The sequence below is a fragment of the Paroedura picta genome, chromosome 1 (assembly GCF_049243985.1).
Source record: "Paroedura picta isolate Pp20150507F chromosome 1, Ppicta_v3.0, whole genome shotgun sequence".
Taxonomy (NCBI): domain Eukaryota; kingdom Metazoa; phylum Chordata; class Lepidosauria; order Squamata; family Gekkonidae; genus Paroedura; species Paroedura picta.
In genome coordinates, this window is record NC_135369.1 from 74,192,476 (window position 1) to 74,219,493 (window position 27,018).

The following is a 27,018-nucleotide window of genomic DNA, read 5'->3' on the forward strand; positions in this document are numbered from 1 at the left end:
TAGGTGGGCTTAGGTCAACTGTTTGGTCTGTTCTCTGTTTGGTTTGTATTGCACTGCTGCCACGTTGACACCTGGGTTCTACAGCTGGGCAGTCTTGCACTGATTCTGCTGTCCTTGCAAGCCCCTCCCGCTCCCCAGGATTGGGATTCTGTGCTGCAGTCCTGTTGAGCTGGTATTTGCCACAATGGGGCACTGGGTTCTGCTGCTGGGCACTAGTAAGGCAGCACTGGGTCCAAAATAGTAGAATCTGAAAAATGACAAATTACATTTTTTCACACGCCTACTTCTTCTTGCATCATGTGTGTGCAGGCACAGCTACATTGTGTTGGAATATCCCTGAGTATAAAGCAGAAGATGTGCCAAGTGTATCTACAGTGAGGGTAGATGGACAATAAGGATTCAAACATCTTGGATTCAGATATATTACTTCCAAACCGGCATGTGTGTATGTGTTTTAGTGGTCTACTTCTTGTCAAGTGCCTTCTGGGATAAAAAAGGATGCTGTGTTCTTCTGCTTGACCACTGTGGTTCCCTTCTTTGTCAGGACCAATGTTCTAAATGGGAGGAAGGGCCCCTATGAAATCCTGGAGTGAGAATTTGCTTCCTCCCTGAGGGAGACATTAGGGCAGTTTCATTCCTAGCCTTCCTCTTTTTAGCGAAGCGGATTGGCTTATTTTCTACCCAACTGAACTGTAGGTTGATTCAAGTTTCATTACCTGGAAGGCAGTTTAAAAAAACATTATAGATGTAGCCTTATGATTTCCCCATAAATAATAGCATACAACTACAAACCAGTGGTACGCTCAGCTTAGCATTCTTTCTCCAACAATGGTGATTTCAGGGTAAGTGGTGGTGTCCCTGCACTCCCTCCCCCAGATTTTCTATCTTTAACACAGTTGTTCCATTGTGGCCTGTAGCCAGCCAAAGGGGGAGAGTCCCACCAATCAATTGCCATGCCGCTCTAATCAGCACTAGAGGTTATTGGGAAATCTGTCACAAGTCATCTGTCAATAAGGTGTTTCCTCCCATCTTCCCACCTCCCTCCCAGGCTCTGCCAATGAGGAAAAGATTCTCCATCCTACCTCCTGTTTTTTTCCAACCTGCAATTTGGCAAGTAGGATCCCTGCAGCAACGTATCACCATTAATGTTTCTTCCTCCGAGCATGAAATGAGGCTTTGCTAACAGAGATCACAGAAGAAGCTGCACATTCTTGGATGAAAGGCCCCTTTGATTTACCACACCATCTTCCATTGAACTCACCCCCTGAAAAAAGCCCCAAACCCTGCTCTGGTTTGGAGTACAAATGCAGGCTACAATACAGTAGGGTGGACAACCTCTAGGAAGGGCCTAAGATCTCCCAGAATTGCAAGTGATCACCAGACTAGAAGGGTCACTTCCCGTGGAGAAAATGGTTACTTCAGACTCAATGGCATTATACCTAATTCATGCCCGTCCCCACCTTCCCAGGCTCCATTCACCAAATCTTCAGTGAGATTAGTCTGATCTTATCAGAAGCTAAGCAGAGATGGACAGGAGACTACCAAGGGAGACCTTGCAGAGAAAACCACTTCTGCTTAATCATGTGGCTTGGGAAACCCTTGTTGAGTCACCATAAAGTTAGCTGTAACTTGAACACAGCAGTCTGCACATGGAGGATAATGCACTTTCACTGTGCTTTTATAGCTGGATTTTCCTGTGCAGAACAGGAAAATCTACTTCTAAGGTGCACTGAAGGTGCATTAACCTAGATGCAGAATGGGCCCAGGACATCAGATTCCTAGGCCTGAAGATATTTCACTAAGTGCGGACATATTGGACCACCCACCCCAGGAGAGGTAAAAAGGCTGATACCCTGGACTAAACCCAAATAATCCTTTTCTGTTAAAACTGAAATAATTGAGAATCTTGTATTTCCAAAGATACCTCTACTTCCTTCTAAGAATATGTGTTAACCTTTTCACTGACAGTGGCAAATTTATAAAATAGTGATGTACATCACTGCATTAAAATAAGTAAAATATTAGAGTCCAAAACTGAGCTCACAGACAACTCCTGGTCCAAAGTGTGAGAACATTTGCTAGAAAAAAGTGTCCATAAAATAAAGAACAGCAAGCATAAAATATATATTTTAAATTGGGGAGGGGGTTCTCAGCAACTACTTACGGTCTTCCACAAAGTATGGATCAGTTTCTGGACTGTAGTGCTCCTCTTCAAAGTCAACCAATGCATCTTGCCCATATGGCCTTCTTGATCCAGGAACCTGAATGTTGCACAAGTGGGCATAATCCTCTAGAAGAGAACAAAGCAAAACAGGATTTAATTTTCAACACATATACAATTAAAGCTATTCCATGATTGTGTTGGGGGGAAAAATCTCTCAACAGTTCCACAGCTACATCCTTTTTTGTGTGGAAGATATATGTTTTAAAAACAAAAATTAACACAGCCAGTTAATTCCTGTTTTAAACCCACCAGTCAAGATGGGTTCCAATGTTCACTGGTTTCAAGGTCATAAAGTACCATTCTGATTGCTTCATCTCAACCTTAGTATGACACAAATTGGTGAACTTTTCTATTCCTTAAAATGGAGGGTTGGGGTGGTGGTGCTAAAAGGCAAAGCGAAAATGCTAGTTAAAGGTTATCTCTGATATAGGGTCAAGTCACAGTGACACACAATGTGGCTTGTTACAATACAACAGGATGATTGTGTCTAGCAAGTAAGGCTTCTGTTCCATTTGTTAGAAAAACTTTTTACAATTAGAAATATAAACAACTGTTGCTTCTGGGAATCTTTATTAGCCCATAAAACATCTCCAGTTACCATTGCCAGCTTTGCCATTACTGGACTACTGTTTTTGTTATGACTCTTATGTCATAGCATTAGCAAGTACAAGTTAATAATAATCATGGCAGACCAGGTACTATGAATGCCTCTTGGTTCTAGGTGATGAAAAAACAGTGATCTTATGTGCAGGCAAACATGGGGACTGTGCCATTGCAGGCGAGCCATGGGAAAGCACTTTCAAGCTTTTAAAGACGTTTCCAGTGCCTAAGAGTGTTCCCTCTTCCTTCCGTCTCGAATGCTGCCTTTTCTGTCCAAAGGGTCATGTGATGGAAGTGGAGAGAGCATTCATTCCTCAGTTCTCCCTTTGCTGCCATAAGGAACTGCATGACCAGCAGACCAGTCTATAGCAGAGAATGGAAGGAGGGATATGTAACTGCACAGAAGACAACTTGATGAACCATGGTTACAGGTAAATGCAACCCTGTTTTCATTGCTGCAACTTTTGTGCAGTCCCACGTGGGAGATGAGCAGGCTCATTTATTGAGGAAGTGGACGAGGGCTGATCAGTGGAAGATTGATTGTAAGCTGGCTTTCCCCACAGTTACCTTGTTCTGAGAATCCATTTCTATAGAGTAATGTTGGACATATGTCGAGGGCATTCATAAGGTAGCTGCTTTGCAGACATCGTCTAATAGTAGCCTGGATAGAAAAGCTGCTGATGAAGCTTGAGCCCTTGTGAAATGAGCCCTTAGCACAAAGGGGCAAGATATGACTACTGTGATGTACGCTGTTTTGACTGCTGACACCACCCATCTAGATAATGACTGTGAGGATGCTGCCTTCCTTTTATTGGGGCCCTTGAAACAAATAAACAAGTTCCTATCTCTCCTGAATTCTGCTGACTGTTTTAAATAAAAGTGTTCATCTAATGTTAAGAGTGTGCAGTTTTTGTTCAGAGGTTGCAGATGGGAAAAACACTGGGAGGGTGATGTCTTGGTTCAAGTAAAAATGATAAACTACCTTTGGCAAGAAGTCTAGATTGGGCCTGAGGTCCACTTGGCTGCACGGAATTAGGGTGGGTTGCAGGGTGGGTTGCAGTTTCCCCATCCTATGCACAAAAGTGATTGCCACCAGGAAGGTTGCTTTATATGACAGAAAACACATGCCAGACTAAAAGATGAGTCAGACTGCCATTGATTCAAAGAGTTTATACATTTAACTTTGTCAAGACGAGGGACAAATACTACTGTAGAATACAATGTACAATAGTTGGGCCCTGGCCTTGGCCAAGGCCCGTTTTACTTCCTTGGGCCCAGGGATCCTGAGTATAAAGGAAGTGAAGTGGGCTCTGGCCCCAGTTGGGTAAAATGAGCTCTCAGAGGAAATCTGGGCCCTGTAGGACCTGAATTGTTCCACAGGGCCTGCAAGACGGAGCTTATGGTTGAGGCCAAAAATAAGATCCACCAAGTAAAGCTGCCTCCCCACTGGGAGAGGAGAGAGGAGACGAAATAGAAGATGAAAGATCGGGTCTGTGCCAAATTTAGTTAAGGGGCATTAGTTATATTAACTATATTGTAAATGTTTTAATCTTTTAAATGTTGTGTCACTTTAATGCAGATACCCAATATGAGTGACACGGAAGGGTGGGATATAAATAAAAATTATTATTGTTGTTCTTTGATCTCATAGTTCTTTGAGGGGCATAGAGGAAGAGACAGTCCTGTAAATATGAGGGTCAAATATCATACAATCCATGTAAGATCAACAAATGGAACATTTAACCAAGAGAATTACATATATAAAGAAATGACTTAAACATATAAGAACAGCCAATGTAGAAGGAAAGCTGGAACAAAATGTCTAAATGAAAGCCCAGTACACATTTATTTTGTAATTTTTGGTTTAAAAAGAGAAAAGCACATTGGTACTTATTTATGATGAATAGATGTTCTTTGAAATGTGCATGATTTTTCAGCGAAACAGTTTTCCTTGCACAGAATTTTCTGTTTGAACAACTGGTCAACATGTCTCTCAGAGTTGGGCAATCATAATGACTGATCTTGTTGTTGCTATTTTCTTACTGACTGAAAGAACATGTTCTCCAGTGATGTAAGCAATGATCAAATCCAATAAAATTAATGGAGCATAAACATTTCCATGCTAATTGAAGTGGGAATAACAATTTCTCTCTGCTGCTTTCACTCCCTTATGCAGTGATCTAGAGCATTTTGCTTTGGCTGTATCACATACTGGAAGTAAATAGGTGTTTGTTATTTGTACACCTGAAATTTGAAAACAAGCCTGTATTGGCTAACATGTGCAACTGGAAAAAAATGGGGAATTCTGCAACGGGGAAAATGTCACTGGGCAAAGGCTTGATTGAACATACAGACAAGTCATTAATAGTACATTTCTAGTGCAGATCAGGTTTCTTGTGGAAAAGGAAAGTGGGAGAAATTATCTTCTGCCAATAAAAGCAACTGCCAGGTATCTTGGGATTTTCTAAAATGTTCTTTTTCTTTCAAATGCCTTGACATTTCCTTAGGTCTACTGCTAGCCTATTGATTTCAAAGGTTAAGAGTATAGAGCCACTGTGGAGTTACAATGCATATCACATATAGAGGTTTGTGGCATGCATAATTGTGACACTATAAACAAGAGAATTGAAAGTAAAGACTTGGAGCAAGAAGTTATACAGTTTTTGCTGGCAAAATCTCAGGTCTTGATGTTTAATTTTTTTTACTACATTTATAAATTGTGTTTTAATTCTAAAAGTTCCCAATACAACAAAAGGAAAAATATTATTACTAAGGTTCTTTTCTTCACAGCCTCCAGTGGAGTAGCTGTGTTTGCTACACCACAAGCAAGGGCCCAACACCCTGACAGATCCCCAAAGGAGACATGGGCACTCAGATTCTCAAGGATCAGGGAGACCCTGCCTTGTGGGAACCTGCCTTGTCCTTAATGCACTTGTTTCTTTACTTTCTAATTGCATAACAGCACAAGCATGTAAAAGAACGTTAGATCTCACGCCTTCTGCAGCTGACTTACCACTTGTGTGGCAGACAGAAAGTAGTTGTCTGCTCTAGGAGCTTCTGCTCACTCAAGACCAGCATCACTCAGGCTGATTCTCCATGGGCAGAAAAGGCTGAGAGGGTGGTCATATGGAAGTGGGGCTCATCCCTACTTTCATATGATGCAGCCACTGGGCAAGCCCCCTCCTGGGCCTGCTGCGGATTGGGCCCTCAGTTATCCCAGGCTAAGGGAACATGGGAGAATCCGCATTCCCTCAGCCTGCTGCAAGGGCCAACAGGGCCTGTCCTGTGGCAGGTCTGTGTGGACAGGGATGAGCCAGCTCAGCTCCTCCTTGCCTTATGATGGCCCAGAGTGGGCAAAACATATCCCAGTCAGCTTCGCAGTGCTTCGTCATACTGGGGGCGGACCGGAGCATTTTCTTTTGTATTTTTCAGGAAGGTGTAGCTCTCTGAAATCCAGACCCAGTCAATTAATGATAAGGGAAGATGGAATGCAAGACCACCTTCCTGTAAAATATTCCCCCCCTGCAGTGGAACCATTCCGCAGCTGCTGTGTTTTCCGGGGGGGGGGCATATTTCAGTGCCATAGCAGATCCAGTGCTGAAATGTGCCCCCCATGGGAACACAGAAAGCTGCAGAGCATAAAGCTCTGCAGCATCACACCACCACCGCAGTGCGGAATTGGCCTTAACAAGCCAAGCAGTTCCCAGTGACACAGGAAAGTACTACACAATAGAGGACAGTCTTCGCCATGGGCAAAGAGGGGCACAAACAGCAGTAACCTTAAGGTCTAAGCCTATACATGCTATACCAAAACCTTAAATAATACATAGTGCTGAACAAATGTAAATGTGACAAGTCTTGTTGGCAATGTAAGTTAACCCTTCCATAGTGACAAAAAGCTTCAAGCATCTTTGACTCCTTTTTGCAACATTCATCAGACAGCGCCACTGGGAGCATGCAGGAGCCTCACTCATGTACAAACTGTAGGCTGATTCATCTCTTCAATAAAGCTCTGTGAGCCAGAGATTGCATCAACCCCATCTGCATGTCCTGTCTGTCGTGCTCGAGGGGGGCCAGGTGCTATAACATCAGAGTGGTCCACCAACGCCTAACACCTAGGGATAGTCTTCCACCACTTCCTCAAATGGATTTACCACTAAGGACAAACCAATAACTCCTTCAGATTCAAGGTTGGAGCTGTAACCAAGTTTTTCTGTACAAAAGGTAGCCAATACGTTCCAGTAGCTATCAGATTATATTCCACCACATTCTCCTGCTACTCTGCTAAGTAAAGGTAAAGGTAAAGGTATCCCCTGTGCAAGCACCGAGTCATGTCTGACCCTTGGGGTGACGCCCTCTAGCGTTTTCATGGCAGACTCAATACGGGGTGGTTTGCCAGTGCCTTCCCCAGTCATTACCGTTTACCCCCCAGCAAGCAAGCTGGGTACTCATTTTACCGACCTCGGAAGGATGGAAGGCTGAGTCAACCTTGAGCCGGCTGCTGGGATTGAACTCCCAACCTCATGGGCAGACAGCTCCAGACAGCATATCACTGCCTTACCACTCATATCGCTGCCTTACCACTCTGCGCCACAAGAGGCTACTCTGCTATGGCATCCCTATCTGGGATCCCTTTGTATCTCCAATATAGAGTCTCTTAAATAACATTTTCTCTGCCAACTACTTGGTGTACCAGATGTGTGACTGACTTGGTTTTATACCTTGAAACCTGCCTTTCTCGACTAACCACTCGAGTCTGGCTAAATGCCCTAAAATTCTGGATTCATTTCTACTTTAGAGTATATCCCGATAGCCTACTCTCCTATATGCTAGCAGACCACTACATCTTTACTTGGTATGGGAAAGTTAACTACTTAAAACTCCATTAGACTGATCATTGAAGAAATCTAAGATCTAGACAAGAGGTCAGTGTTCTCCCAAGTTAAACTGAATACTAGACATTGGCTAGACTAGAACTGATTCCGGATGCCCAAAGATCCTGCTTGCTGCTGGTATTCAAGCTACGCAAATGTCCCTGCCTTCCTATTTCTCCACACTGACTAACATACATCTTAGGCATTGCTTCATATTAGCATGCCTAAATTCTCTCCCAACAGTCTGGTTGAGAAAAAAGTATAAAAACGGTTCCTATGATAAGTCCTCCTGTTCCTGCCAGACAAATCAATCTACTGTCCCATTCATGGAGTTGCCCGGGTACGCTATCCCACGCCATGGCTCAGCAGAAGATTGGGCTGCACTAACTAAGCTCAGGTGTGCTACCTTCTAGAAGATAGGGTCTCAGTGATTTCTGCAACTGTATCTGGATTCCTATGCAAAGCACTTCATCAAACTGGATAACTCCTGTTTATCAATTTTATTTAATTTTAATTCCTCCTTATTAAAATGCTATTTTATTCTGATCACTGTTACTCCTTTTTCAGACTATGCAATTAAAAGTTTATTGATTGATTGAAAAAATCTCTAGCCCATTTTCTTATGCATATATACTGTCCCCTTTTTAAAAATGAAAAACTGAGAATCAAAGGACTTGATATAACAATATTCAGTTACCAATGACCAACTTTAAATTATAAAATGAAGAATTCTAGATACTGAACCCCAAGCTTAATTAAGCAGCCAGAAAAACTTGCCCTCATCTTTTTTTGTGAATTTCACCTTCTGATAATCTAGCCTTTTATTTTTATCATCTCATCAACCGGCAGCAACACAGGGCCTTTATGCTTGCTGGGTTAAATCTACCATCAGCTGTGTTGGCCAGGCAATTCCAGAAAATCCTGTACACATGCAGACATTGTCATGTAAACAAGGCTGTATAGAAACTATGCAACATGTTTTCTATACTGCTCTATATATGATGCTATCTGGACCAAAGCCCTCAATACATTTCCAATTAAATGGAATGGTTACTCCAATAACCATAAGATATTACTTTCTTGTTTCAAGTAGGATCCTGATATAACCGACAGTCTAGGGAAATTTCTGCAATTCGTTAATCATCAACCCTTTATCAATATTTGTGTGCTTCTGAAGCAGCCCTTTTAAACTTTTTGACCATGAAGGAGCCGTTCTTTTGCAACCTCCCCTAACTTTATTGCTACTACTTTATTGTTACTACAACATGAAGCTTTGCCTCATGTTGTACAGAAAGAAGGGCAGGAGCTGCCTGCCCCCCCCCCATACCATGCTGCAACCTCCCCACTTTGATTTTTACATCATCGGCCTACCCACCAGCCCTTTGGCTGGAGGCAGGCAGTTTGTGGCCAAGTCTATTTAGACAGGAGGGAAAAAGCTGTGGACTCCCTTTGTAGCTCCCACAGACCCCCCCAAGGTACACTCCCTCTCTCATCAGGCCAGGTTTTTTTTTTTTTAGCTTTTGCTTTCCCTTTTGGTAAATTTAATTGTTAGAGTTTAAGAGTAGGATCGCAGAGATCTAGGCCAGTCACATATTCTCAGCCTAAAGTATATCACAGAGGTTGGTTGAGGGGATAACCACCATGTAAATCAACTTGTATCTGCATTGTGGAGGAAGTTGGAGTATAAATTAAGTAAATAACTAAATACATCTACATAGTCATATTTTTCTGTATAGCTGTGGAGTTCAAACAGTGTACATAGAAACTGTTTATGTGACTGGTATGTTGGCCCACGTCCTGACCTAGATGGCCCAGGCTAGTCAGATTTTGTCAGATCTCAGCAGTGAAGCAGGGTTGGCCCTGGGTAATATTTTGTTGGGAGACCACCAAAGGAATTCCAGGGTTGCTAAGCTGAAGATGGTTATGGCAAACTATCGCTGTTAGTCCCTTGCTTTAAAAATCCAATGGGGTTTCCATAAGTCAAGTGCAACTCAATGGTACTTTACACACATGCACACACATATTGGCTAGTTATTTTATTATCAGATATAGTTATGGAAGTTATATTTGCAGGTAAGTTTGTCCACATAAACATTTAACGATCTAAAAGAAAGGAACAAACTGATGAATTGGTGGGACACCTTATTCCACGACTGATATTTTACACATAACATTTTAATGAACATTTCTCAGTGTAGTCATGCTACAACTGCACAACAGCCAAGGTTTCCCTCCTATTCTCAAAGGCTTAATGCAAGCCTTATTTCTTAGCTACAGCTTTCTAAATGTCATTGCCAGGAAAGAAAGGGGCCAAATCTGTCAAAATCATAACAGATCCCCGACAGCATTTCAACACATTGTAGTTTAATCCTAGAAGAAATCACTGGAGACCAGAAGAATGCCAGTTAAACATCTATCACCCCATACATCTTCCCAATCAGAGATTCTGGCTCTCATGTACATATTGCTTCATTGATGTTCTCAGGAATTGTATCTTCTGAGAACCAGACTGACAAGGTTTCTGTTATCATCTGCACAAGCAGGGACACTATTCATGCAAACTGGGGACATGTTTCTGACCCTGCCATTTATCAGACTGTTTGGCTATGGTGAAATAGTACCTTCTCCTATGATTAAAGCTAAACAGATTTGTATATTCTGCAACTACACTGATGCTTTCCAACTGTTCTTGGGCTTTCAGATACAGGACCTTTGGCTTTCAAGGATTTTCTTCCAAAATACTTTGTCAAAAAACAAGGTGGGATTTAAAAAAAATTATTTCCCCTTAGAGCTCTACTTGGGTAAATACCACATTCACTTTGGGCTGTCATTCTACCTTACCCCATCTTCTAAATTAATTTATATTTTGGCCACTTATATATTAAATATATATGAAATAATTATATTTAGCTAACATTAATATCAATAATAACTTTAATAAATAATTTATAAATAAAACATTTGAGTAGAACAACTTCCCCCTTATTAAATAAATATAAACAATCACAGGCCCTTGTATGAAAGAAGATTAAAATATTTTAAAAGCATTTAACAATGGCAACTAAAAAACCCCTATGAGTTCATTCTCAAAAAGGATGGACTACCATCCTCTCCCTCCTCTTACTACATTTTAAACTAGGGTAAAAATGCTTGGATACCACCAACTTGCATTTATTATGTCTTGTACATGCAGTTGAAAGTATGTGTGGTGTAACATTATCACATTTCCTCACCCCTGTAAGCATCAGAAAATGAAACAATGTGTGAGGGAAATACAGCAGTGATGAAGTTATGGTACACAGTTTTCAAGTGTTTCTTAATAGGGTCATACAAAAGCAGGTTGGTGAAACCCATATGTAGTTTGCGCACAAACATTGGCAACATCTGTACAATCTACATGCAAAAGATTTGGTGCTTATAATCTACATAAGATCACTCATCTTTTTAGGCTGAGGAAAGTCAGCAGCCTTCTTATGCCATTCTCCCTTGGCTATTATATTGGTTGTTGGCTGCTGAAATTTGTGAATTCTGGAGGATTTTACTGGCTTGATTCGCAGACTCTGGTTTGTCATAATGGGAATAAATCTAATTTATCCATCAGTGTCCATGTTTCCTCCCTTTCATTTTCCCTTATCATTAATTGACTGGGTCTGGATTTCAGAGAGCTACAGTTTACAACATCACTGAATCAAAACCTATAGTTTAGCTTTCCAAATCATGATTTAATCCTGATTTAGAATCCTAATATGGATGGTAGAGAACAAAACATAATTCAGACATAACACTGCATTACATTTCTGTGTGAATCTGGAAGTAATTAAGTACCTGGCAGAGTGTGCCAGGAGTCAACATAGGATAACCCAGGTTTATTCCAGTAATGACAAATTATGGTTTATTGTTACATATGAGTCAAGCTGCTAACATTTCAGTTTATGTAAGGTTTTGTTGATGATAAATTTCATTATTTTATTATTTCTGACTCACTTTGAGAATTCCTGTTGACAAAAGAGCCATAAATATTCTAAAAACAATAAATGTATAATATTCCATGTTTGCACTATATTGGCCAACCATATTAATTAACCTACTGAGCTTATCATTCTATTCCATGTGTCAGGCTTCCCACCAGAATTTAAAATTTAACCAAACCTGAGAACAAGGTCCAATATACTATCACAAGTGCCAAATGTATTCAGTGTTAAAAGATTATGACATTTTGTACACAGGCAACAGAATGTTTTTTCACAAGCAACAGAAATTTTAAGTACAGGCAACTGAATTTCGCAGTTCTGTAATTTGCAAATTTTATTCAGCATTTTGTGCTATTTTGATTAATTTATGCTGCTTTACTAGTTATGGGAATGACCAAGGCACAGAAACCTTACATTTTACCTCTAAAAATCCATTACTCCAATATTCTTCTTTGGAAAAAACTACATGCATCTTATCCCTAGGAAAGGTTACTTCAGGTCTTACAGTCCCACCAGAAAATTAACATACAAAGAATAGCAGTTTGGGACGCAAAACATGCAGGATTTCTGTATTCCTCTTCCATCTAGCCCTGATTCTCTTTAAACGCCCCTCCTTTATATGCACTGGGTAGTGATTAATGAACAAGTTGTCTTCATGACGTCTGAGATTTCAGCAGGAACTGCCCACATATTTTAAAGATTATATTCATAGCTATGAGAGCTAGGAATTTTTTTTTTTAAATGAACACGGGGGTTCCAAGGAAACTGAATTCTGTGCCTGCTCTGTAGCACATGTTGTACTTTGTCTGCACATCTATTATTATAACTTACTAAGGAAATAGCCTGGATGTTTTGCTCAGCACACAGTACATACGAAGGTGCTCAACTCATACTAAGCTTTGCACTGCATCTGTGGCTTTACAGAATGGCACAGTTTACAAAATGGCTTAATTCAGTCCAGATTTTATTGGGTGAATAATTGTTCAAAGCACTTTCAGAAAGATGAAACTATCAGTCTTATTAATAGAAAAATCCTATTTAATAAATCTGGTTATCAGCAATAATACACAGCAATCATTCCTGAAACCACAATGATTAAAGTTAATAGATACAAGTAACAATCTTCACCAGGACAGAACTCTTTCATAGCTACTCACAAAGCAGCGCTTGGAGACACAAGACAGATAGAATACTTTATTGCTGACCTTCATAGGACCTGGGCAAGTATGTGAAAAAGCTGTTTTGGCAAAATCAGTTTTGGGGGCTGAGCTGACCACCTAGATGGAAGTCAGAGAAGGCTGCATCCTCCATTTGTTGACAGCCATTTCCGGCAGGGCTCCCTATCGGGAAAGGCTAGAGCCCATTGTATTTCCTCATACAATGGGCTTTGCCTCTAGTCATATAATAAAATGTGATGGGTACTTCTGATGACATGCAGGCCTTGTGATTGGCCCTCAGGAGCGAGGGCTTTCCCTACTGAGGGCCACTCAGAGGGGCTGGAATATCATCGAGAACCACCGGGTGGCCTCTGATTGGCTCTCACTGGGAAGGATCTCCCCCATGGAGGGCCAGACAGAGGCTCTTCCTCATACTCCCCTCACTTCAACCACTCAGAGCTGGCAGGTGGTAAACTGCATGGTTCCACAATCAACCAGTATGATTCCTCACCACTGATGGGGACTGCACTGACTGGCTACCTCCGCCACAGAGCCTATGCCATTGTCCACCACTTCTTCCCTGCCTGTGGCAGCTGGTAACACTTGTCACCTCCTCTGCCATTGGCCTGCAGACCTGCTGTGCCTCCTCACTACTGATGGGGGCTGTGATGCCTGTCTGCCTCCTCCATAGTGGCCTAAATGACCTTCCTCTGCTGAGAAGCTGGCCAAGGAATGTGGGCCCCACTCTTCCCATCCCCCAGCGGAGTCAAGTCTGTCTGTCCGTGCCTACCTGCCAGTGGCAGTGTCACAAGCAGCCACCTCGGCTGCACGTGCCCCACTGTTGTTTGCTGCCTCCTTGCCACTGGTGGGGGTGGGCTGCTATGTCTTCTGCCCCACTCTTGCTGCTCCCACCAGTCTCCCATGGTGAGAGCTGGCAGGGTGGGGGTGGGGGGCCCTGATGCTGGATCCCAGGCTGCTTTTAAAGAAGGCTTCATTGTTATGTTGTCCGGCCCACTCTCACTACTCCCTCCATGCTGGAGTGGGGTGGGGTGGTTGCCAGCTCCCAGCCTACTTTTAAAGCAGGCTTTCAATGATGTATCCTCTGCCTCCACTCTTTCTGCTCCCTCCACACTCCTGCAGCCCTGTTGCCGGTTCCCAGCCCACTTTTAAAACGGGCTTTGCCACCTATTCAAGAATAAGTTTCATATTATTCATCCCTATCCAGCCCATTACTAACTCCAAGCACCAGTTTAGAACATTATCAGTTTCCTTGGAATTAGGTCGAAAAGAAAGGCATGGCTAGGTATCATCTGCATACTGGTGATACCACCACCCAAACTTCCTGATGAACTCTCCCAGTGGCTTCATATAGATATTGAATAGCATGGGGGATAAGATGGAACATTGTGGAGCCCCACAGGTCAACAGTCATGGGGCAGAACAGGAATGTCCCAGCACTACCTTCTGGGAGCAGCCTCTCAGATAGGACTTGAACCACCATCACATGGTACATTTTAGACCCAGCACTGGGAGGTGGCCTAGCAGGATACAGTGGTCAATGATATCCAGGTGAACTAGCAGGGTGATATTCCCCTGCCTACTTCTCAAAATAGGTTATCAGCCAAGGTGATCAAAGCATCTATGTTCCAAATCCCAACTTAAATAGATCCAGAAAATCAGGGCCATTTCGCACGGCTTCAAAATAGCACAATGGTTGCTAATTGGAAACGCTACTAATTTGCCATAACCCACGACGTCGTAGACAATCTGCAACAATCCTGAAACCAATCAGCAAAAAGCGCTTCATTGTGGCGCTTTCAGGGGAATCCAGAAAAGTGGATTCACCCTCCGGATAGCGATACACTCCTGCAACCAATCTGCAACAGTAGCGCTAAAGACCTGTGCGTTACCATTGTTGCTGGTTCTTCAAAGTCCCTCCCCCTGGCTCTCTCCTCCAAACTTCCGGCGAAGCGATCGCCATTTTTTTTTCTCCGAGCGAGCGGGGATAAACGCACCAGCGAGCCTCTTTCTGTTTAGAGGCTTCCCTGGCTTCAGTCCTTCACCTTTAGTCACTAAGCACAAACCACATAAAAGCCCGTTTGCTGAAATAAAGTCCCTTTATTTTTTACACATAAATTCAGCCGAAAATCGGGCCCGTGAGAGGGGGGGGGGATTTTTTTTTTATCACTCGAGGCAGCGTGCAAACGATCATACAATCAAACGACAGCTCACATTAGGCAGCTGGATGGGTCTCTCCGTAGCAACGAATCTACCTAGATTCGTTGCTATGGGTCGTTTTTTTTTTTTTAAACCTTTCTTAAAGGGAAAGGGGCTGTTTGGGAGCATGCTAACGGCTGCCCATTGGCTGCTTGACGGCCAGGGGCGGGACGAGCTTGGCAATAGCGCTTCCTTTCTAGCGATTTCTGCCGAGACCGGAAGCCTGTGGGAAACGCTAAAAAACGCAACTGATTCCACTACAAAGGCAGGTATGCATAACGACGAATTCCACTATTTTAAATGGCGATTTTTCATTCCGCAAACAATTTGCAACAAAGATCCCCGTGCGAAAAGGCCCTCAGTCTCTTCAAAAAGATCTCCATGAGCTAAGAAAAAAAACACACCCCATAGCACCTTGCCCAAGTATGGAAGATTGGAGGCTCACTGAAAATTCACCAATATGGAATGGAGTGTTTTTCAGAAAAGGTTTGATTACTGCCTCATTGAGCACAGGTGATACAACTCACAATCTCAAGGACACAACTAACGTTCTCCCTTTCTCAACCAGCCCCCCCCCCCCCCGTCTCCTTTCTGTGCATTACTGATCACTTTCCACTGGAGGATTGTAGGACTGTAGGATTTAGGCAACCAAAAACTTTCCTGAAAACAAAACTTTCAGAAGTAGGGGATTAATTTCATAACAATTTTTGAAAGAGACAGATAATAGTAACCTTGTTCAGAGGCCCAGAGTTTTGTCATGTGTGACAGACATCTTTGACTACAAGAAATTTCTGATTTAAAAAGACTGCTTCACACTGAAACAAAGCACCATGCACTTTGAGTAAAAGCATATATATTCTATGTTTCATGTTCTAAATCTTCCAGTGTTAATCTTTTTCTTATTTTGGTAATTCATGTTCAAAACATTCATGGATTTGGGAAATATACATTTAGCTCCAGTAGTAAATCTGACCCAATCCATATATAAATCTAAAATTCTAATATGGGGCAACTCTAGTTTCCCCAGACAGAATTTGAACCTATGACCTTCTGGTCAAGAAGTGTGAAAGTTTTTCCTGAGCCAACAATATCACTACAATATCACTTTGAATGCTAAAGACAGGGCAAAATGATTCTTTCATACATTTAATTCAGCTCTATGTTTGTCTTGGGGGAAATTCTGTAAAATAGAATGAGGGTGGGGGGGTATTAGCATATAACCTAATGGTTTACCAAGCCTTATACTTACTTGTTGTTGTTGTTGTTGTTAGTTGTGAAGTTGTGTCTGACCCAATGCGACCCCATGGATAATGATCCTCCAGGCCTTCCTGTCCTCTACCATTCCTCGAAGTCCATTTAAGTTTGCACTGACTGCTTTTGGTGACAGCCACCTCATTCTCTGTTGTCCCCTTTTTCTCTTGCCCTCAATTGCTTTTACTACATTATGCCAATTAACACCCCCCCTTAAAGAAGAAGAAGAAGAAGAAGAAGAAGAAGAAGAAGAAGAAGAAGAAGAAGAGTTGGTTCTTATATGCTACTTCTCTACCCAAAGGAGGCTCAAAGTGGCTTACATTTGCCTTCCCTTTCCTCTCCCCACAACAAACACCCTGTGAGGTGGGTGAGGCTGGGATAACCCTGATATTACTGCTCAGTCAGAACTGCTTTATCAGTGCTGTGGCGAGCCCAAGGTCACCCAGCTGGTTGTATGTGGGATCAAGTAATAATTCCTGGTTTTAAATTTGGGCAAATGGTCAGATTAGTCTCTATATATTCGAATCTCTGTATATGCTGCATACTATTTATATAAAGCTTTGAGTTGTAACCTCAGACTCCTCCTGAGCACTAGCCTGCCTAGGAACTGCATATTCCTCCTGTGTCTGTGCAGGCAGCTGAGGGAAGTGGTGTGCACTACGGTCTAGTGGCTTCGCAACATTTCCTGAAATTATCATGACTTGCTCCGGCAATAATAACAGATGGGAACCACAAGCCGACGGCACTAGATGTGTGACACCAGGTAATTATGGAAGGCCAGAGCAGTAGGATTTGTGGATTATGCTCTTAATATAAAAGTAGCCTATCCCTTTGGCTTTCTTTCTCCTCTTAATAAATCATCAAGAGAAGCCATCAGAATCAGTCTATTACACAACTCTTAACTATGCACAGGCCAAAGGCCACAATTATCAACCCTAGACTGCAGTGCTTAGTCATGGGTTAGATGTTTGTGTTGATTTATGTACCACATTTTTACCGTACCCTCCCTTCTGTGGACCAGGGTAACACTCCATGTTTTTTCCTTCCTCATATCAATGCTGTGAAGTTGAGCAAGCGGTATGCTTCATAGCAGAGCCAGAATGTAAAGAAACCAGCTCACCAGAGCCAACCTGCTAACCACTACACTAGTTCTCATTTGCAACTTGAATATCCTACCACTTCCCCTTGAAAGTTGCCCAGTCAAGGTGGCTGTCTACTAGAAGATACTAGCAGATACAGGATAGAAATTTACCACAATTTTCCAGATAGAAATAGCAGCCATGCAGGACCCTGATCCACAGTTGGTGGAGGGAACATTCCTACATAGTTTGACCATTGAAACTCCCACACTTTCAGTCTGCTCGGAGCCAGGGGAGGGAGGGAGGGAGGGAGGGAGATAAGCATAATTTTTCCTTCTAAGGCTATCAGTAATTATGGACAACCCCTTCCCCCAGCTCCCCTGAATGCAGGTGCTATTTTTCTTTTTAAATTGCTGGGGAAATCTGATCATGAATTAGCTTTTTGAGTAGTTAGGTAAATACCCTTGCTTTTCTTATAGTAATGATTATTTGGGACAGATTTTTTAAAAACCTAATTTCCTAAGTTACAGAGCATCTATAGGGCCCTTGGCAGAAATACCTATGTCTTGCTGATGTGAAATGAAAGACAAAAAACTCACATTTCACAATTGAGACTGCTAAATCACAGTAAATTCACAGATTTCAGATTATTCTCCCTTGCCATAAGCAAGCTCATCTTTGGCTGATTTTTACAGTGTGATGTGGTAGATTCTGAAGCTGAATCTTTGAGAAAAGAATTCAATCAATCAAAAATATTATACTTTTTAATAAAAGGCCTCATAGCAATAAATTCCAGTGAACAATTCATGAAATGCTTTAATCCTGGCAACCATAAAATCTGTCCTAGTATTAAGCCCAGAAGCTATGATCCAGAGAATCCATAGTGAGCATGCATTACACTTTTGTTTTCATTTTATGCTATGTAGCACCCCATTTACCCTCCCACTCAGACCACCCTGGTATCACACAAGAGAATTTAAAATTTAGTAGTGTGGTTGGATGGAGAGTAAAAACTTAAAAAGCAAAATCAGTTCAGGTTGTTCAAACAGTGCAGGCGTCTGAGTCTCTCTAGATTCTGGCCACCATATGCACAGTCAGTAATTAATAAGGTATGCCATAGGTTTAATGAATGATCTCATTGAATTTCATGGGAGTGAAAATACAGGAATGACTTGAGAGTCTCAGAGACAACAGAATGAATGAGCATAACATGATGTAGGCCACCAGCTCTGCAGGGGATACAAGTATTCATCAATTCTCCCATGGCATTATCTAGACAGAGAGACTGCAACTGCCCCCTTTAATACTCCAGCACATTCATCTTTCCCTTTATAGTCTTCAACAAAGAGTCCAAAAGGCTGTTTTTCTTTAGAGGCAGCAGGCAACAAAGTTAATAAATATTTGCAGTTTTCCCCAAAGAGGCAGTGACCAATCCATTAATAGCTTTGTTTGCAAAAGAATCCCAGTGTATTTTGGTGGACTTATTTATCTGGCCAAAGTTAAAAGTACATAACTTTGATGCTTCCTATGCCAGTTTTTTCAAAACATGGTTTTATTTGGAACAGCAGTGACATTACGTTGGTATTACATTAATATACTGGCATGAATGTTTTAATATACTGCTTCAGCTTAAGGAATGCAGAGAAAATATTGTTGATAGAGGACTAACTAAATAACCAACTAACGTTTTGGAAAATATGACTGTTAGTTTTCACTCTGTTAGTTTTATATTGTATTTCAGAACACGTTTCATTTTCTACTCATATCATGTAAAAAGCACTTATACTCCTCCCCAACTTAAAGCTTGATATATTTTTGACTGATTATCAATGTTCATACACTTAAACTATTGGCATCAGTCTGTGTGTGATGAATCACCATGGGATTTTCATCTTGATAAAGTAAGTTTTATGAGGAAATTTTAACACCCACAAAGTAAATGTCAAACATCCTTCTGAAATCTGCTAATTCTTATAAATGCTAATTCTTATAAATTCTTTAAAAAATCCCCTTGTGTTGTAGAACTGGTATACAATCTTAAAAATTAGGTCCATTCCACACAACAACCAATGTTGCCAAATGTTTGCAGTATGCAGAAATGCTATAATTAATAGTGGAATTTTGTCATTCCGCACACCTGCAATTTTAGTGGAATATTGAAGTCCCAGTAGCGGTCTATTTATTCCCCACAGGTTTCTGGTCTCGCCAGAATCACAACAAAGGAGGCAATTTTCCCCCGCGCTTCTGCCGGCCCCAATCAAACAGAACAGCCAATGAACTGTTGTGTTTGTGCTTCCAAAAAGCCCCTTTCTCTTTAAAAACTGTTTTTTAAAAACCCGAAAACACCAGCAGCAATGAATATTTGTGCATTCATTGTCTCAGAAAGACCTTTTTCGCTGGCATTGGAGCTTGCACTTAATCATTTACACACTCTTCAAGTAAAAAAAATTTTTTCCCCCTGCAATGGGTGCAATTTCTGGCCAAAATTATGGGCAGTGTCGAACTGGAGGCTGTATTGTGCTTGGAAAGTTTAAAGAAAATTGCAGAAGGGAGCTTTGTTTTACACTTCTGAATTGCTTGTGAAGGGACTTCAGCCGAAGAAGCCTCATGCTCGCTTATTCATTGCTTTCAGCGGTTTATGGGGGGGGGGGAAATGGCGATCCCGTCTCTGGAAGCTCAGGGGCAGGAGCTAGGGAGGGACATTCTTTCTACCACTATTTTGAGAACGCACATGTCTTTTGCTGATGTGTTGCAGATTGTGCTCAGAAGTTAAGCGCTGCTTTTGGGGGGAATCCAGAAAAGTGCTATAAAATTCCAAATGTTGCTGGAGTTTGGCGGGAGTTTTGCGGTTTGTTGATGATGTCATGTGGAACGCTAAAATAATAGTGTTTACAAACTGTAAGACTTCAGCTACAGTTAAGTTGTGCGGAATAGACCTTAAAATTGTCTTGAGTGATACAATTTCATATGGATGTTGTAGAACAGTGTTTTCTTAAATATTTTTTTTTCTTGTATCAATTTTTTTTAAACTATTATTTGCCACTCTGACTGGCTGGCTCATGGTGGGTTACAAAATGAACTCCTGAAAGAATAGGAAGCAAGTATGCCTATGATGTACACAGGTTTTATGCTTTTTTGGACTCCTTATGTTACAAGGGATGCCCTGGTTAACCTAGATAAATTGGAAGTATATTATTGTTCTCATTTTGTTCTGTTAATTGCTTTTATCTGACACTGAATGGCATGTGTTCTGACACTTCAGCAGCAGCCCACAATTTGTACAAGGTGATGCCCATTACTCTGTCTTTGAGAAAATAATTTCTCATTATGCCATCTTAATTTAAGAGAAGGAACGTCTCTCAGCCTTTCAGAGGAGTTAATGGGTTTCAGGAGCCTCGAAATATGCAGGGATCCAAAGAAGCCCCTTAGGCTCATAAAATGTGGATTTCCTTGGAATAAAGATAGAATTGTTCCTCTTGTGATCTGTTAAGTATAGAATGAAGTGTCCAGAGTCTCAAGCATATAATCAAGTTAGTTGATAATTTTAGACTTTTCTTTGAGTCTACATGTTTCAGTAATCTTCCCCTCATCTGTATGCACCCTAACAAAATGGTCATTTGGCATTACTGGTTTGACTGATGAATTTGTAGCCCAGAGAATTATCACACATGCTTGACCAAGTTTTGATAAAATAAGGGGACAAACTATAACCCTAACCAGTGGAGACTGGAAAGATTTATCCTAAGACATTTCTCTCCAAGGTGGTCTTGACCCTGCTATGTGGCCTCCTTTCTAGGAAACGAAGGGTAAATAAAAAAATGAAGAAGGTGGCAGCAGTATATTAATAGGAAACACAAAGATTTGGTCCTGATTCAAGGTCAACCTCTAACCCTCTGCGAAGAAATCTTAATTTCACCATAAGAAACACATAGAAAATTACTGGAGGCAGGGGGAACAACAACAACAAAGAATGAAGGGGAAATGCCACCTGGTAGAAATAAGCCCACACCAGTTAAGGAGGTAAAGATCTGAATTGCCTCTGTAATTGGGACTGACACTAGAAGGTTCTTAAGCAACTAGAATTACCATATGATTGAAGTAGTGTGTCATCTCATCTTCTGAACTATGTGGGTAATGAAATTCTAAATATCTTGTGACCTAATCTTCAGCCAAGTTAAGGATTTGCACAATATGAGTTTAATTTTCCATGTATTGTTCTTATGTTATTATGTAAACCGCCCTGAGCCCCCAGGGAGGGCGGCATATAAATATAATAAATAAATAAATAATAATGAAATATCCCCCAAATCACTAGTAAATGTCTCACCTGAGTCTTTCATGGGACAGAGAGCACACTGCATGCCCCATGCTTCACCATATAAACAACAGCACTCTGTGTAAGTAGTTTGTTTTCCAACAAGAGGCCGGCTACAAACAAAATCATCACTCAGATGTTGCCAGCAAAGGTCCTGGTAGACATCAGTGTCTTCAGTTTGTTCTGAAATGTAAAACAAATCTGTAACCATTGCAATGCACTTAGTATTTCAAACTTCATGTAGTACAATACAGTCCAAACTTACATCACAAGAAGCTCTATGCATATTGTCCACAAAGTTAGAATGACACCAAATAAAGACAAAGTTTTAATAACAGGTTAATTGATAAGCTAACAGAAGCCATAAAGAATCAAGATTAAGGCTCTATTTCACCTGTAAATCCTTTGATACCAGCCCATTTCACATGATAAATCCTGTCCAGCAATGTGAGAGCCCCACAATGCTGCCTCTTCCTGCACCTCTCATTCCCCTCAGTCGACCCACCCATTCCAAGTTTTGCTGAACAGGGAGCTTATGGCTTCAAATTATCTCAGAAAGGAATATCATGATTTTAAGGTAACTTGATCCTTGCTGACATAACAACACAATGTATGCAAGAAGGCATACCACTAGATTCTGCTGGTTTGATACATCGTTTTTCTGTGGAATCTAGGACCATTGGGTGCGTACAGAAACAGCTGTAGGACCCTTCATTGTTGACGCACTGACCATCAATACAGCTGTTAGGGTCTTGACATTCATCCGTATCTATTAAACAGAAATGAAAAGGAACATCATTGTCCAACAAGATGACTACTGTAAAATAATATGTGTTTTCATCTACAGAAACTGAAAGAAAGCTCACCCAGGATTTTGCTTGTGTTTGCCTGTGCTCTGTGCTGCTTTTATGAGCAAGCACGATGTAGAAAAATTGCATATGTGTTCCTTTCTTCAAACAACAAGGGTAAACAGGCTGCAGGACCATAAGCAACATGATCTTATCTTAACAAATATAAAAATACTACACCTCAGCTTTCCTCTGTTAACTTATTTTACACAGGGGCAGCAACACTACAAGAAAATTCACATCAGGAAAAAAGTGTTTTGGATCCAAGATGGAATTAGCATCTTACTGTGGTTTCCGTTTATTATGTTATTCCATGTAGAATGGTTTTCTGTTTAAACTGAAAAAATCAAGGTCATGACTAGGAATAATTTTCAGGAAAATGGCATAAAGTAAATTAGGCAGTTCCACAGACTAACAGAGAGTACATTTATGATGAGCAGGAGTGTGAATGGCTATTCCATATTGCATATTGGGCACTGCTTTTTGGGGGAAATATCTGAACTTAATAATACTCATTTCCTCAAATAGATTTTTTGCAAATAGGAAAGTTCACTTACCAGAGATGAGTCCAATAACAGATTCAAGCATAAAATATAAAGGGCTGGCTGGTGTACAACTCAGTTAAGTATGCTCAGGTTTGTGGAACAAGAATCCACAAATGACAGTTAGGCACTAGAGATGAACTGAATTCCCTCAGGGTTAGCATATTGCTCCAGATATTGCCAGTTTCAATTGCTCGGCACCCTTGCCAAGATTTGCTGTTCTCAGTGAGATATTTTCTGAAACAAGGCCAAACCAGGCACAGCAGGGTGTAACTACAGTGCTGACTGCTGTGGATACATGGCAATTGGAGGCTGAGCAACAAATGAAAGTGACACATGCCCTTACCGGTGTGCACTGCTCGAAAGCACCCGACAGTTGTTCTGCACCATACAGTTACTTGGTTGCCGAATGCTCAGCAACACTCAGCATGGGCTTGTGACCCCTATCAGTGTACAGTAGATGCTGCTGGACATTCAACAGATGTGACTTTACACAGCGCAGCTCAAAACATACTCTGTATCCCTAAAAGTGTAGAGACCTGATCCCTCTTGGTTAATCCCATTTCTCACTGCCATTGATGGAAGTTGTTTTTTACATGTAAGATAGCAGCTGTCATGGCTGTAGTAGCATGTATACACAGCAGAAAACATTCTACTAAGGTCAGTATTCTACTAAGGTCAGTTTTGTAGCAACTCTCAGCAAAATAAATATAAAAATAGGTTTGGGGAGCTGTTAACTATGAGATTTTTAACACTTGGATCAGGCTGTCTCAGCCAGGGTTTCTTGACAGTCCTGGAAGGTTTCTTGAATGGGTGGGAGTTAATTATATATATGTTTTAAAAATACATTAATCAGGTGATATGACCATATATGTTCATATCGACCTGCCCCCCCTCCAAATGGCCCATGATAGGCCTGGAGTGGGTAGGAAGGAGAGGGACCCCAGAGAGGCCTATACACAGCTATGCTTCTCCATCATATTCTGCATGATTGTGACACTTCTGGGGTTTCTCAAAGCCTACCATTTCTCAATGGTAAAAAAATTTGAGAGAGGCTGTTTTAGAGTATTTTATCATTTTTATTATACAGTACTAAAGAAGCAATACATTTCACATGGAAGCTACTTATTATTTTTTGTATGTATAAGATCCACTCCATTTCCCCGTCCCAATTTTCTACGTGCATAGGATCATATGGTGAACTGGAGTGTACTTGTCAAAGTCCTGAGCAACAACTCTGAGCCACCACAATCAAATGCACTGTTGTCAGACATATTGAAATACAGTCCAGTTCACAGAGACATTTCTGCAAATAAGCTGGGATACATGAAACTGCCTTATACTCAATCAGATCACTGGTCCATTAAGATCAGTATTGTGTATTCAGTCGGGCAACTGTGCTCCAGGGACTCAGGTAGAGGTCTTTCACATCACCTGTTACCTCATCCTTTAAACTGGAGATGCTGGGGATTGAACCTGGGATAGTCTACCACTGAGCCATAGCCCCTCTCTTAATTTGGAAGGATCATATGGAGTAACATCAGAATTTTGTTGGTCTTCTTGTTCAAATCCATCCAATTAATTTTCATCACAGGGATTATCTTGATAAGGATATGGCAGAGGGCAGAGCAGGTTTTTTGATATTTTAAAAATCATATTTTTAAATTTTAAAACTTAAGATTTTAAAATTTTGTACATTTAAAGTGCATGCTTTTTAATGTTGCAATCCACCCTGATGGACTAAAAATGTAATAATAAATAAATTAATTAATTTGAAATGAAGTCATTGGTAACAACAGTGCATTGCCCATATAGACGGGCAAGAGTTAGGCACTTTTGTTAACCTTTCACAATACTGGCTAGAAATGCAGACCCTGAAGGCACATGGTAAAAGTATGCATACTTACCAAAGCACTGGAGTTTAACAGGATCATAATATGTGCCTTGTTTGCAGTAACACTCATAGCCCGGCTGTGTATTTAAACAGAAGCCGTTCTTACATATTTCTTGTCCAAACAGTTGACATTCATCTGCATCTGTAGAGAAAACATAGGCAAAAAGTCAGTGGGTTATGAGGAACTATCTTGCCAAAGTAAGGTTGTGGATACCTGAAGTGGTTTTATGCTCCACTGTTATTCCCCTGGTTTATACAAGAAGAAGAAGAGAAGTGCAGAACAGGGAAGATTCTGACTGCATCCCTTCCATTCATCTGCCAAAGTATTTAACTGAATACATAACAGAGTAAAGCCCTTTTCCTAAAGCCACTGTTGAGATATACTGTACTTTATTTTCAAGACACGGATGATCTGGAGACTTTAGTTTATTTTCTGATGTGTTAAACTATCTTTAAAGCTAGCTAGCTGTGGTTAAAAGGTCTCTTTGAATAGTACCTGAAAGGAGTTAGAGTCCCACTCATTGACCTATTCCGAAAGCATTACAATTTCTTGCCCTATGCACATGTACCTAGAAATGAACAGAGTTCACACATGATGATGGTGAGGTATAGCTTACTTCCAGGTCCACGGCTGACAGATCATAGCAAAAGCCACAAGCAGCTACTAAATGACATGGATTCATGGTAGTCCTGCAACTGCTATTCTCACTTTTCAGCTTGTACTCATTTGCCTTTACGGGCTCAGATTTTAATAAATGTAACTCAAACTGATTCTGTCTTTATTTGGCAATCTGATTTTTGTTTTCTGCTATTTCTCCCCCCCTCCCCCCAGTATATCCAGATTTATGACTGCAGCTATACATTTGAGGCAACTGAATTTGTTTGGGCCCGTGTTTTGGGCCTACTTAGCATCCTTCAGTAGTGCTGTACTGGCTGAAAGGTTTGTGTAGCTTCAGACTAACATAAAATTGCAGTTATTGCATTTCACTAATATACATACTTAGTTGTACAACTTTAATCCCATTAAACACTTCACTTATGTAAACACGTTCTGTTTTTCCAATCACATAACACTATTCCCATGTGTGGCGCAAGTCCACCTTAAGTGGCACTGAATGGACATCTTTGCTAATGCCAAATGGACTACTTGAATGAGTGCTCTGAAACCCACTGTCTTTGTCAAGTACTTCACCATATTTTCACTTTCTGTAACTACTTTCATTCTCTCTGCTTATATTGGCTGAGAAAACATCCAACTTTAGTGCCCCATTTCTTGTTCTGTGCTGTGTCTGATTTAAAATCCTTCTGAGAATTAACAATTTGGTTTTGATCCCTGCTCTTAAGATTCCAGCGAAGGTGGTTTCCTCCACACAGCCATAACTATAAATATTGCTGCACAGAATTCAAAAGGAACTTATCACTCTGCTATCTTGGGGCTTTTGACATAAAGTGACAGACATTTCTACAAATTTAGGAAAAGTCACTCTGCAGACATGTAGCTGTAACGTCTTACATATAACAATGAAGCTCATACTTAGTAGATTGAATAGACAGTATGCAAATGGACTAATTGTCAGTTTGTACAAATTATAAGACTTATTTCATACTCCTTATTTTTTGTTATAATTAGAATTTATTTATTTTCCCAATCTTGTTTCTTGTACTTCACAATGCATTTAATATACTATTTTATTCAATTGGGAATTAGACAAGTGGGAGCAGCACATAAAGGTAAAGGTATCCCCTGTGCAAGCACCGAATCATGTCTCCTTTGGGGTGACACCCTCTAGAGTTTTCTTGGTAGACTCAATACAGGGTGGTTTGCCATTCCCTTCCTCAGTCATTACCGTTTACCCCCCAGCAAGCTGAGTACTCATTTTACTGACCTCAGAAGGATGGAAGGCTGAGTCAACCTTGAGCCGGCTGATGGGATCAAGCTCCCAGACTCATGGTCAGAGCTTCAGACAGCATGTTGGCTGCCTTACCACCCTGCGCCACAAGAGGCCACGGGAGCAGCACATAAAGTAGGCCAAATTACTCAACTGT

General features: G+C 41.1%; 1 protein-coding gene across 12 annotated transcripts in view; it reads right to left on the reverse strand.

Moving 5' to 3' along the window:
- The window catches only part of LTBP1 (latent transforming growth factor beta binding protein 1), a 276,190-nt gene that overhangs the window by 8,580 nt on the left and 240,592 nt on the right, over positions 1–27,018 (reverse strand). For all 12 annotated transcript variants that reach the window (XM_077343424.1, XM_077343401.1, XM_077343391.1 and 9 more), the window contains 4 exons: positions 24,986–25,114; positions 22,317–22,457; positions 21,701–21,871; positions 2,165–2,290 (listed from right to left, as the gene is read on the reverse strand). In XM_077343424.1, coding sequence (XP_077199539.1) covers positions 2,165–2,290; positions 21,701–21,871; positions 22,317–22,457; positions 24,986–25,114 — 567 coding nt within the window. The remainder of the gene's footprint in view (positions 1–2,164; positions 2,291–21,700; positions 21,872–22,316; positions 22,458–24,985; positions 25,115–27,018) is intronic.